The sequence below is a fragment of the Macaca nemestrina genome, chromosome 5 (assembly GCF_043159975.1).
Source record: "Macaca nemestrina isolate mMacNem1 chromosome 5, mMacNem.hap1, whole genome shotgun sequence".
NCBI lineage: Eukaryota > Metazoa > Chordata > Mammalia > Primates > Cercopithecidae > Macaca > Macaca nemestrina.
The window spans coordinates 31,970,380-31,983,172 of record NC_092129.1 but is presented as its reverse complement, the minus strand read 5'-3'; the positions used below and the strand labels follow the sequence as shown (position 1 = coordinate 31,983,172).

At 37.1% G+C, this 12,793-nt stretch overlaps 1 protein-coding gene across 7 annotated transcripts in view; it reads left to right on the top strand.

The window, feature by feature from the left end:
- The window catches only part of LOC105465575 (ethylmalonyl-CoA decarboxylase 1), a 54,361-nt gene that overhangs the window by 1,317 nt on the left and 40,251 nt on the right, over positions 1–12,793 (top strand). For 5 of the 7 annotated variants that reach the window (XM_071096413.1, XM_071096414.1, XM_011714051.2 and 2 more), the window contains exon 2: positions 10,104–10,325. In XM_071096413.1, the coding sequence (XP_070952514.1) occupies positions 10,106–10,325 (220 nt within the window). In that variant the 5' untranslated portion in view covers positions 10,104–10,105. Of the gene's footprint in view, positions 1–411; positions 488–2,278; positions 2,663–10,103; positions 10,326–12,793 lie in introns of those variants that run through there. The other 2 variants (XM_071096415.1, XM_071096416.1) reach the window with 2 other exon arrangements.

The window sequence follows — 12,793 nt, the reverse complement described above, 5'->3', positions numbered from 1 at the left end:
GCTTGAAATGGCGAAAAAATCAGAAGGATTTCAGGAACTGAAAGTTGTGCATTTTGCCTGTGTGAGGGAGAGTGTTGTGGGTGGCATGTAATGAACCTTGAAAGGTAGTTTATATTATGACAGCCTACAACCGAATCAGAACTTTTAAAAACAGGCGATATACACACAGTCTGAAATCAAATGCTTCTGATTTCTATTGCGTGCTCTAGGCTAATTGTTTTCTAAGTATGAGTTTGCGTTAGTGTTCTGGATTTAGTGATTACAATATAAGGTAAAATAGGTAAGGGCTTTTAAGAGAAAATCTCACTTATTTCCTGTGCACTAAGGGGGAACAGATCACCTTTGCAGAACTTGAAAAAAAATGGAAAGTGCGACCTTTGAGCTCAGATGGGCTTTCTTTCCTCTTTTCAGTGGCTTGGTAGTGAGCTGCTCAGCTGCACCGAATCTTCTTTGTGGTGGGGCTGCGGGCTGCAAGACATCCTGCTTGGCAAGTTTTAAACATAAGTTTTACCCCGAAGAAAGCTTATAAAATTGTAAATGCCTCAGAACCTTTTCATCTTCCTGTGATTCTGGAAGAAATCCAAAATACCAGTCGTTTAACTACATGCTTCTGCAGAACCTGAATCTTAAGCTCTGTTCACTTTGTACTATTAGATTCTATAGTAGATTAATAATGACTAACACCTTGTCATCTCATCGCTGAGCATTTGTCTAAGATAGTCTCTGAATTTAGAACTGGGATGAAAGTATACATAATAGGCTATTATAAAATTTTTAGAATTGGATTTCTAAACTTGGGGTCAGTGAATCTAGCAGGCTCAAGCAGTGTTCTCAGGTTTTTCTGGCACAGACAAGGAATGTAAGAGGAGGAGAGAAAAGGAGAGACGGTAGTGGGAGAGAATAGAATGAGAGAAGAGAGAAAATATGGAATTAATAGTGAAAGGAAACGTGAAGTGTTATAAGATTTTCTTGGAAAAATTGGCATTTCAGTGATCAAAGATACTAATGAGACAAAATACTACTATTACATAAATATTTAATGTTTTAATGATTTGAGGATAAAAGGATATCTGATGGCATTCATACTAAATGCTGTAGTGTTGATGTTGGTGAGAGGGATAATGTATCAAGACAGAGCAGACAGACCCCTTTACAATGAGAGCAGAAGATATGTTGTTTACTGATTCTACTTTCCCACAAAATGCTAATGCTTTTGTAAGTTCCTACTCTTTATTTTCTAGATTAACTCTTTGTTTCTTCCCCTAAACAGGATTATGGAAGACAGGCAAAAAGAAAAAAAAAAGGTTTTTTTTAAAGCAACCATCTATGTCCTTATCAGGTTTCTTTAGCACTTTTATTCTGAAGATATTATCAAGGTGGAAATCAGGGCCTCTGCCCCACATGGATCTCCTTCATTGAATTGTATCTTCATACCTGATTAATGGCATATTTTAGGCAAAAGCACCCAGGCATACTATATTTGACTCTGAATGTGTAGGCCTTCCAGGTTTATTAACTGAACTGGTACGTGACCTTGACAGCTTCCCTAGACTAGAAGCATTCCTAAGGAACCCTGAGCTCTAGTCTATTTGGCCTTCTTAGAATGGGACACTTCCCAAATTGAAGGCAGCCATAGGTTGCAGAGAGGAGAGAGGAGGGAGAAAGGGAGAGAGGGAGAAAGCAAGTTCCCTTTGTTGCCTCAGTAAATAGAATGCAGAAGGGAGGGACACATTAAGTCAAGTCTTATCTCAATACGTACTGGGTAAATTGCCTCTCATTCTGAGAAAGTTGTAGAAAGTGTGTCAGGTTATCCTTAACTCATAATACCTAATAGCCTTGTGAGAAAAATCTGTTCAAATAGTTAGGAAGAATACCACTAACCAGACCCTTATAAAATATGTATTATATATAGATATGTAGAATGACTTTGTATTGTCTATTAACCTCATTTTTTTTTGAGATGGAGTCTCGCTCTGTCACCCAGGCTGGAGTGCAGTGGCGCGACCTCGGCTTACTGCAAGCTCTGCCTCCTGGGTTCACGCCATTCTCCTGCCTCAGCCTCCTGAATAGCTGGGACTACAGGTGCCCACTACCACGCCCGGCTAATTTTTTGTATTTTTAGTAGAGACGGGGTTTCACCGTGTTAGCCAGGTTGGTCTCGTTCTCCTGACCTCTTGATCCGCCCGCCTCGGCCTCCCAAAGTGCTGGGATTACAGGCGTGAGCCACCGTGCCCGGCTATTAACCTCATTTCTTAAAAAGTGTTAATATTTTTATTAGTGATGCAGTAGAGATTATGTTGCATACAAACCTGTTTTGTAAATATGAATAAAACCAGACAAGGAGCTCTTGCCCTCCTTTTCTGAAGAGGAGCAGAGATTCCTCAGCTAGGAGCAATGGAGAAGTTGTGGCTCTTTGGCAAGCTGACCAGAGGCCAGTGAAAGATTATTTGGCTATGCTACCCTCACTTGTAGCTACACCCCTGGGTTTGCATTTTTAAAGAACCCAAGAGTGAAATAGTTCTTCTTTCTCTTTCTTTGAGACAATCTCTCACTCTGTCACGGTGGGTGGAGTGCAGCAATATGATCTCAGCTCACTGCAATTTCTGTCTCCTGGGTTCAAGCTATTCTCCTGCCTTAGCCTCCTGAGTAGCTAGGATTACAGGTGAGTGCCACTACCCCTGGCTAATTTTTGTATTTTTAGTAGAGATAGGGTTTCGCCATGTTGGCCAGGCTGGTCTCGAACTCCTGACCTCAGGTGATCTGCCTACTTTGGTCTCCCAGAGTGCTGGCATTACAGGCGTGAGCCACCACACCTGGCCTGAAATAGTTCTCTTTTCTTATTTTGTAAATATAGATTTTATCTTTAGTTTAGAAAATGATGACTAGGTACCGTATTACCTATACAGTAATAACCACAATATGTGTCATTAAGTTCCACAAAAATTTAATGTAAAATTCTGTGTTAAGAGCTGTGAGTAAGATGCAGTCCCTGTCCTGACCACCCCTAAAATTCTACAGCTTATCTCATATGTACCTTTCTGTTATGTTTTCTGGTTGTGCATGATTTTTTAAGAAATATCATTACCTTTAATAAGGACCCTTGCTTAGCTGCCAGACTTGTCAACAAAGAAATTTCAGACATCTGTAGGTGGTAATTATTGTCAGTGGCTACTGATGCAATATATAAAGCAGAGTTCTTAAGAAACTAGTTTTGCAACTGGCAGTTTAGGAGACGGGAAGGAAATCCTGGACAGGAAGAAAATATTTCCCGAGAAGTAAATGTAATGTAGCACACATATAGAGAGAGTAAAATGTGTCAGATGAGTTTAAAGAACAACAAAGTAAATAACTGTGGATGACATTATCTAGGTTAAGAAATAGAATATACCCGTCTTCTGAAACTTAACTTTTTCAGCACTGGTTAGCTGACTCAACTGATATTTTTCTTCATTCTTCACATCTGTGTTTCTTTTCTTTCTGGTGAAATGCAATGTAACGTAAATTTCAACTCAGGGAACAAAAGTCATTTGTTATAGAAGTAATATATAGCTGTGAAACACTAGTATTGCACTGTTTCATAACGATAAAAATTCTGGTTACACATATGTAGGATAATTCTGGTTTTATATATGTGTGTATGAGTATATACATTTGATACTTACTTTACTCCCTAGCAGAGCTGGTATGTTGCTTGATTTTGGTTGTACTTCTGCTTAGAATTTTAAAAATTAGAATGAAAGCCAATAAAGCATCATAATTCCATGCACTGATTTAATGTTATTGGATCCATTTGTACCTAAAGAAAATCCTTAGACTACATGATAAAAGTTTACTGGTGGAAAAAAAAAGATATCCTTTTATGAAGTTAAGATTATACATTAAGTTTAATGGAACTCTCTAGTAGAGCTCAATAAAAGGAGAGACTTTGCTCTATTTTCAATTAGATATTTGAGTTATTTTTGCTTTATGTGTTGAGTATTTTGTTTCTCTGACAAAACTGCAAACTTTTAAAGATGTTTTGTTTCTCTCTGAAATAGCTAACAATGGGGTGATCACTAATAGGAATTCAATAAATAGCTGTTGAATTGCTACAGAACTACCTCTCACCAAATGCTCTTAACGTATGCATATGTGTCTATACACTTGGATCCCATTTCTTGACCAGAAAAGTCTACATATGAATGTAAATTTAATGGTCCATATGCCAAGAAACTAATAACTGTTTTTATTTCTGAGAATGCAGCTAAATGTCTACTTATCTACTTTAAATAATCCAATAAAGAATACCATCCTGTTTTAAAATATTTGTCTTAATTGCTAATCTAGTTACTATGTTTTTTAAAATTTTGCCTTTAAAAAAGTAAAGGGAGCTTCAAAACTCATTTTGAATGACATATTTTGGTATATTTTCCTATTTTTCTCACAGACTTTGACCACTGAACTTCGGTCTAAGGGTAGTGAAAGGGGAGGTGAAACAGAAAGAATAGTGGTTGAGTATGGGAGAGTTATGGTTATGAATGGAGATTACAAACATAAACTTAATAATAAATACATCCTACCATGAGAATATAGGTGTTGCTGATGAAAAGAGTCAAACTCTGTAAAATATTTTAAGAGATTTATTCTGAGCCAAATATGAGTGACCATGGCCTGTAACATAGCCCTCAGGTCCTGAGAACATGTGCCCAAGGTGGCTAGGGTACAACTGGTTTTACATATTTTAGGAAGGCATGAAACATCAATCAAATACATTTAAGAAATATATTGGTTTGGTTCAGAAAGGAGGGACAACTTAAAGTGGGGGTGCTTCCAGGCTATAGGTAAATTTAAACTTTCTGGTTGACAGTTGGTTGAATTTGTCTAAAGATGGGGATCCATAGAAAGGAATGTTCAGGTTAAAGATAAAGGGTTGTGGAGACCAAGTTTTTTTGGGGAGAGGAATCTCAGCAGACTTCAGAGAGACAGCAAGTTGTAAAATGTTTCTTATCAGACCTAGAAGGGTGCTTGGCTCTTAGTTGATTATCTCCTGGATCTGGAAAGAAAGCAAGGAAAACAGGGGGAAGGAGATGCTCTATATTATGTGGATTTTTCCCATAAGAAACTTTGCAGGGCAATTTCAAGGTATGGCAAGGAAATATATTTAGGAGTTAAATATTTTCTTGTTGTCTCATAATGTTATGCCAGAGTCAGATTGAAAAGTAAGTCACAATATATAGGGTCAAATAAAACCCATCTGATGAGAATTTATCATTTGTAGGGCATGAGTCCCCAGACCCCTTAGGTGGGAATTTGGGCAAGATTAAAAAATCAGAGCTTAGTCCTCAGTGTGAATAACCAATTTGTTTCAAGCCACATTGCTTGACATTTCTCAATAATGTCTGAAATTTTTAGTTTAGGTTTCTTCCACTAGCTAAGAGATTTTGAGGTAACTTGATATTTACATTTGAGTGATAACTTAGTGTCTAAAATCCCTGGTGTTTTTTTCATAACCACTTCGTACTTTGTAATTGGTAACAACATTTTATTTATAAGACTTTTCCCCCCTTCTGTTTTCCATAGACCTGAATTTTCTATGCTTATCACTTTATTTCTCCTTCAGGGTAAAATATTTAAAAATACACTTCTGTGTGCCTTAGAGCAAGAAAACTCTCAACAAAAGAATTTGTCCTTGCCCAGGAAAGTTTTGCTTTCCAGTTAAAGAGAGATAGTTTATTTGACCAGGATAGCTCATTTTCTAATAATGGTAGATAACTAATGGTAATAATTTCAGAAATACTTCCTTTCCATAGACAGAACTTTTATTTCCCTCTGGGAAAGCAGGGAAATAGGTCTTTGAACCAGACTGCAGTTTTGGGTAATGGAGCTATATAAGGGAAAGAGATAAGTTAAATATGGGGAATAATATTCAGTGAATTAAAATCATATTTGCAGGAACATTATTCAAATGAATCATTTGTTTAAAATTAAATAATTTATTATTTAAGTATATGGCAGTAATTTTTGGCATTTAAAAATTTTGTTTAGTTTCACAGTATCCTCTCATTCTTCTGCATGCCCAGTAATTTTATATAGTACTGGTAAAGTACCTATTATTGCACTAAATTAGGTGGTGAGAACATCTGTGATGTAAGCTTTCATTCTGCCTTTATTGTGTCAGTAAACATTTCCATGTTCTAGTTAGATTCTTTTGAAGTTTATTTTAAAAATCTTGCAAGGTCCCTTGAGTTAACTGAAAATATCCTGGAATGTTGCAAAATCATGTGTGATCATTGTTCCCACTAGCTTTCTAGTTCTTCAGGAGGCCTTAGATACCTTAAAATCTGTTAATACCATAGAATCAGTTAATATCCTTTTCTAATTTGACAGAACAGGTGATGGGATGGAAGGATGTCACGTAAGTTACACTATATGAGTTTTGGAAAAGGAGTATGGAATTGCCATAGATGAAGACATTAAAGTATTGAAAATACTAAATATTTAGATATTTTGCAACTTGTAACATTTGACTTTCCTTATTAGTTGCTTATTAGTTTTGTATATTACATTGACCCAAACCTTATTAATCACAATTCATTAAGTAGGTCACCCAGTGCTTTCATTATTCTTTATTCGGTAACCATAGCTGTTGGCAACTGGTGACTTTCGGTGGGAGGGAGGATACAAAGAAAGATGATAAGAAATTTGAAATTAAGGGATAGAATAAAATTATGACAGTTAAAAGCAGGTCCCATCAAAGACATGATGGCAAGTTAGAACACCTTTCTTTTCTTGGAAAAACAACATCCAGTTTTTATTCTTAGATATCATTTTTTAAGAAGACAAGCATCTCGCTACTTGTTTTTGTCAATCTAAAATACAGTGTATTAGGTCATGATTTCTCTGAGTTACACTTCAGTCTCCTTGAGGAGATTTAAGAAATGTCTTGGTATCTTCGATATTGTAGTTACAAGCCACCTTAGTTGGTAAAGTTTTGAAATACTGTTCTCAAGTTTTTGAAATATATCTGTTTGAGGAGATTACATCCCACTGTGTGTTCAGATAAGTATTCATTGGAAACACTTTGGTAAAAATGTCACTTGAAGGCCACGTGACTTAAAGTGGAAAGGGGATATTGTATTGTAACCTTTATGAGGCATGTTCTCTGACAGTTTTTGATACCATTTTATAACTCACATAGTAGATACATTTTTAAAGCTATAAAACAAGTTTGTGGCATTCCTTTTGACTGCCTGATGAGTTATTTTTTTTACTTGCCTACATTCTCCCTAATTATCTACTAAGTACCCTTTATGTATTCAGTACTGTAGCCACTAGTGACACAAAGTATGTACCTCAGAATAACTACTCTATAGTCATGCCAAAAGCTAGAAATAATTCAAATGTCTATTAAGATTAGAATAGATAAACTGTGGTATATTTATATACTATGTGAAAGGAAAATAGACCTCAGGACCCCAAAATCACTAAGCCAAGGGAAAAGTCAAGCTGGGAACTACATCAGGCAAACCTTACTCCTATATTATTCCTAAATAAGATGGCTGAAAAGATAACAGCTACATACCTCCTTCACAATTTGCCCACAAGGAAATTCCTTGTGATCCTCACAATCTTTACCCTAAAACTAACTTCTGTTGAATTTCACTCTGACATTTAAACAGATAGCTTATGTTCATAGGTGCTGGACAGAAAGCCATCCCTCTGGGCTGGGCGTGGTGGCTCACACCTGTAATTCCAGCACTTTGGGAGGCCAAGGTGGGCAGATCACTTGAGGCCAGGAACTGGAGATCAGCCTGTCCAACATGGCGAAACTCTGTCTCTACAAAAAATAGAAAAATTAGCTGGGCATATTGCCACATGCCTGTAGTCCAAGCTACTCGAGAGGCTGAGGCATGAGAATCGCTTCAACCTGGGAAGCTGAGGTTTCAGTGAGTGGAGATGGTGCCACTGCAATACAGCCTGGGCGACAAAGGAGAGACTGGCTCAAACACCCCTCACCTGCCTGCAAAAAGGAAGTCATCCCTCTGCTAACCTCAGACAAATGCACATCTGATTACTTCCTCTGCCCTATTGTTTATGTGAAAATGCAGATTCACTGAGCCAGACTAAACTGTGTATTCAGTAGAAGGCTGATCAGGTACTCAAAAGAATGCAACCTTTTGTCTGTTATCTACCTATGACCTGGAAGACCTCGCCTACATCTACCTCCTGTCCCCTCCCCACCACCACCCTGCCCCCTAGAAGTTTAGAGTTGTCCTGTCTTAGCTCGGTCAGAACCAGTGTACATCTTACACATATTGATTGATGTCCCATGTCTCCTCAAAATGTATAAAAGTAAGTCGTACCCTGACCACCTTGGGCATGTATGGTGAGAACCTCCTGAGTCTGTGTCTTGGGCGCATTCTTAACCTCCGCAAAATAAACTTTCTGAATTGGTTGCGATGAGACCTGTCTCAGATATTTTGTGTTCACAAATAGAATACAGCAATGAGAAGAATGGGCTATTTAGACTCTGATTACACATAACACTAATGGATGTTAATAAAATTGAAACCAGACACACAATATATAATATTCAATTTATATAAAGTTCAAAAGTAGTCTTGTATATTAGAAGTCAAGAAGTTACTTTTACTTGAGGGTTTTTTTGTTTTTGTTTTTGTTTTTTTGAGAAGGAGTCTTGCTCTGTCGCCCAGGCTGTAGTGCAGTGGTGCGATCTCGGCTCACTGCAAGCTCCACCTCCCGGGTTCACGCCATTCTCCTGCCTCAGCCTCCAAGTAGCTGGGACTACAGGTGCCCACCACCACGCCCAGCTAATTTTTTGTATTTTTAGTAGAGATGGGGTTTCACCGTGTTAGTCAGGATGAGCTTGATCTCTTGACCTCGTGATCCACCAGCCTCGGACTCCCAAAGTGTTGGGATTACAGGCATGAGCCACCGCGCCCGGCCTACTTGAGGGGTTTTGACCGAAAGGCGACACAGAGAATCTTGTGAAGTTCAGGTTATGTTCTGTTTCTTGATTTGGGTGCTATTTACTAGAATGCATTCACCTTGTGAAAATTCATTGAACTGTAACTTATATTTTGTATCCTTTTCTGAATGTAGTCTTGTATCAACAATAATGTTTAAGTAGGGCAAGAAAAGCTTATGGGCAGAGAAGAGATTACTCAGGAGGTGAAAGAATAAGAGGAGAAGAGTGACAGAAGCTTGGGGAACAGAAAAACCACACAGACATTTGTATTTCCCTCCCCATTTTTCTTAGGACCCTTTCCAGCCTTTTGCCTGAAAGCTTTGCAGAAAGTAAGAATAATGTTAAGAATAAAATTTCTGTTAGAGAGTGGGATTGCTCTTGTAGCATTTCTGCATAGAGGCTGTTTCCAAAGGGACACTTGGACTCTATTTATTCTTAGATTTTGAAAAAGTTAAGAGTTGGAGAATGAAGAAGCATGTGATGCAAAAGACTACCTGGAGGCAGGAGATGGTGCAAAATACAGAGCAGCATTTTTTCTAAGCTTTCCTATTGTATTAGAACACAGTAAATATACTGAAATTATGCCATTGTCTCTCAGTGATATATACTGAAATGATATGCTTTGTGAATTATTTGGTTTGAGAAGGCGGGAAAAATGAAAGGAATTCTGTACTGATCATTTCCTGAAAGAGTGCTTTTAGAAATGGGGAAGTGGCCAGGCGGGGCGGCAGGCGGGGCAGCTGACGCCTATAATCCCAAGCACTTTGGGAGGTCAAGGTGGGTGGATCATTTGAGGTCAGGAGTTCGAGACTGGCCTGGCCAGCATGGTGAAATCCTGCCTCTACTAAAAATACAAACATTAGCCTGGCATGGTCGTGGGCACCTGTAGTCTCAGGTAATTAGGAGGCTGAGATATGATAATCATTTGAAGCCAGGAGGCAGAGGTTGCAGTGAGCTGAGAGAGCTCCACTATACTCCAGCCTGGGCAACAGGGTGAAACTCTGTCTCAAAAAAAAGAGAAAGAAAGAAATGGGAAGTATTCCCAGTTCCACAGAAGGGTCCATTACTACAGCCTATTAACACATAATGAGTGCCTATTCATCTGTACTACTGCATACTTATTTCTCTTTTCCAGAAATGGCAAAAAGTCTTTTGAAGACATCCTCTCTGTCTGGAAGGACAAAATTGCTACATCAAACAGGATTGTCACTTTATAGTACATCCCATGGATTTTATGAGGAAGAAGTGAAAAAAAAACTTCAGCAGTTTCCTGGTGGATCCATTGACCTTCAGAAAGAAGACAGTGGCATTGGCATTCTTACCCTGAACAATCCAAGTAAAATGAATGCCTTCTCAGGTATTAGGGATCTTTTTATTCCTGAAGAATGACACTAAATCTAACCCGTTATCACATATTTTTTTATCCTTGCTCTGGTGACAGAATGTTTTAAAGTCCTGGTACTCTTGGTAGAACATGAAAAAAATAACAAAAACAACAACTCTGTAATATGAACCAGAAACACTTTAAGTAATTTTTAATAATTATGGATATTTGAATGCTTTCAGAAAATTCATTAATACAGATAATAATAAAAAGGAAACCTAAATTAATCTTGATTATATTTTCCATTGAAATTCATTAACTGTTTAATAACTTCTTTGTTCTCAGCTAATTCTTCTAGGAAACAAGGAGGAAGAGGTTTCAAAGAGTTCCTGAAACTAAAGAGAAAAGCCTGTTAATGAAAAGAATTATTTAGCTTAATTTTTTTCTATGAATTGAGATAAAATCAGTGTTAGTTTTTAACCTTTTAATTCAATGGTTACAGAAGAAAAACGGCACTTGTCTAGCTGTGGACTCTTCCCTAACTCTTAGATGCTAGTGAATGCCTTCTATTTTCTAGTCACCCTCTTAGCATATAAGAATTTTATATTTAAGAGAACTGAAGATGCAGGACATGTGGTACTTTGTAATTTTTGCTGAAGCTCAAATTTGAATTATGCTACAACTATGTTATGCAAGAGCTAATGAGTAGCCTTGTTGAATATTCACCACTCCTATTTTCAAGTTGATTTTACTAATCTCCCCTTTTCAGTTATGCACTTCATGATTATAATCTTTAGTAGCATTTGAAATTTGGGGCTTAGAAAATCTCACAAAATTTTCATATATCTACTTTATATACAGTCGTACTATAGACATAATTCAATAGTCTGTAAACTTTTTGTAAATTACCAGTGGTGAGTCTTTAAACCCAAGATGACTTTTCTTTCCACTTATCAGAATTCAGAGAGATTTCTCTGTACCATTGCTGACCAATGGAAACATAATATAAGAAACAAAGGTGAGCCACATGTGCAATTTTAAATATTCTAGTCGCCATAGTTTAAAAAAAAAAAAAAGGTAAAATTAATTTTAACAATTCACTTATAACTCAGTATATCCAAAGTATTTTTTCAATATGTCACTAATCTAATAATTATGAGGTATTTTTCTTTTTATTTTCACACTAAGTCTCTGAAATCTGATATTTATTTTATACTTATGACACATCTCAATTTGGACTAGCCACATATCAAGTGCTCAATATATACAGGTGACTATTGACTACCTTATGAGACTCTGTAGTTCTATATGTTCTGTTGGTTTAGGGAGTAAAAACCAATTTAATATTAGTCCAGGAAAAATAGAAATTGAAAGGTAAAATTTCTCTAGAAGGTTAAATTTGGATCAATAGTGATGATTTGTTTCTGAAAAGTTACAAATAATTTTTCATTCAATTAGAAACAAATATTATTTTGATACATAATATATAAAACTAATAAAAGGAGTCGTGCTTTGATTTGGGTAATGATATTTGGTGAAGTTGGATTGAGACAGGATGAATGAGCACTCAGGGCCCTTGTTTAAAAATCATTCAGTTAGATATTCTTTAAGGTCTCTTCCATCTTTTGAGGTTTACTTTGCAAAGTTGAAAAGATTAGTTTAATAGTAAACTACTGGTATGGATTTTTCTTATTCTCATAGCCAGCGTTTCAGCATCGTAGGAAAGGGTTAAAAAAAATCAGCACCATAGGAAAGGTTTTAAAACAAAGGCCAGCATTGTTTATTTATTTAACTATTTTTATTTTATTTATTTATTTATTTTTGAGACGGAGTCTGGCTCTGTCACCCAGCCTGGAGTGCAGTGGTGCGATCTCGGCTCACTGCTAGCTCTGCCTCCCAGGTTCATGCCATTCTTCTGCCTCAGCCTCCCAAGTAGCTGGGACTACAGGTGCCTGCCACCACGCCTGGCTAGTTTTTTAATATTTTTGGTAGAGATGGGGTTTCACCATGTTAGCCAGGATGGTCTCGATCTCCTGACCTCATGATCCACCTGCCTCCACCTCCAAAGTGCTGTGATTACAGGTGTGAGCCACCGCACCTGATCTGTTTTTAAGAAGCTTAAATATTATGAATGATTAAAGATGCATATTAACCTATACAGATTTATTCTTATACTAAAAGTGTGGGTTTCTTCTTTCCCTTACTAGACTGTAAATCACTTGAAACAAAAGAATGATATTTCTGAAGCATCTAGGACATCCTTGGAAAGGGTTACAGTTTTAAATGCAGTCATTTGTTGCTTTGTGATGGGGATACATTCTAAGAAATACGTTAGGTGATTTTGTCATTGTGTGAACATTATAGGGTGTACTTACACCCATAACCTATTACATACCTATACCATATGAAATAGCTTGCTGCTCCTAGGCTACAAACCTATTCAGTGTGTTACTTCCCGAATACTATAGGCAGCTGTAATACAAACATGTGAATAATGCGTT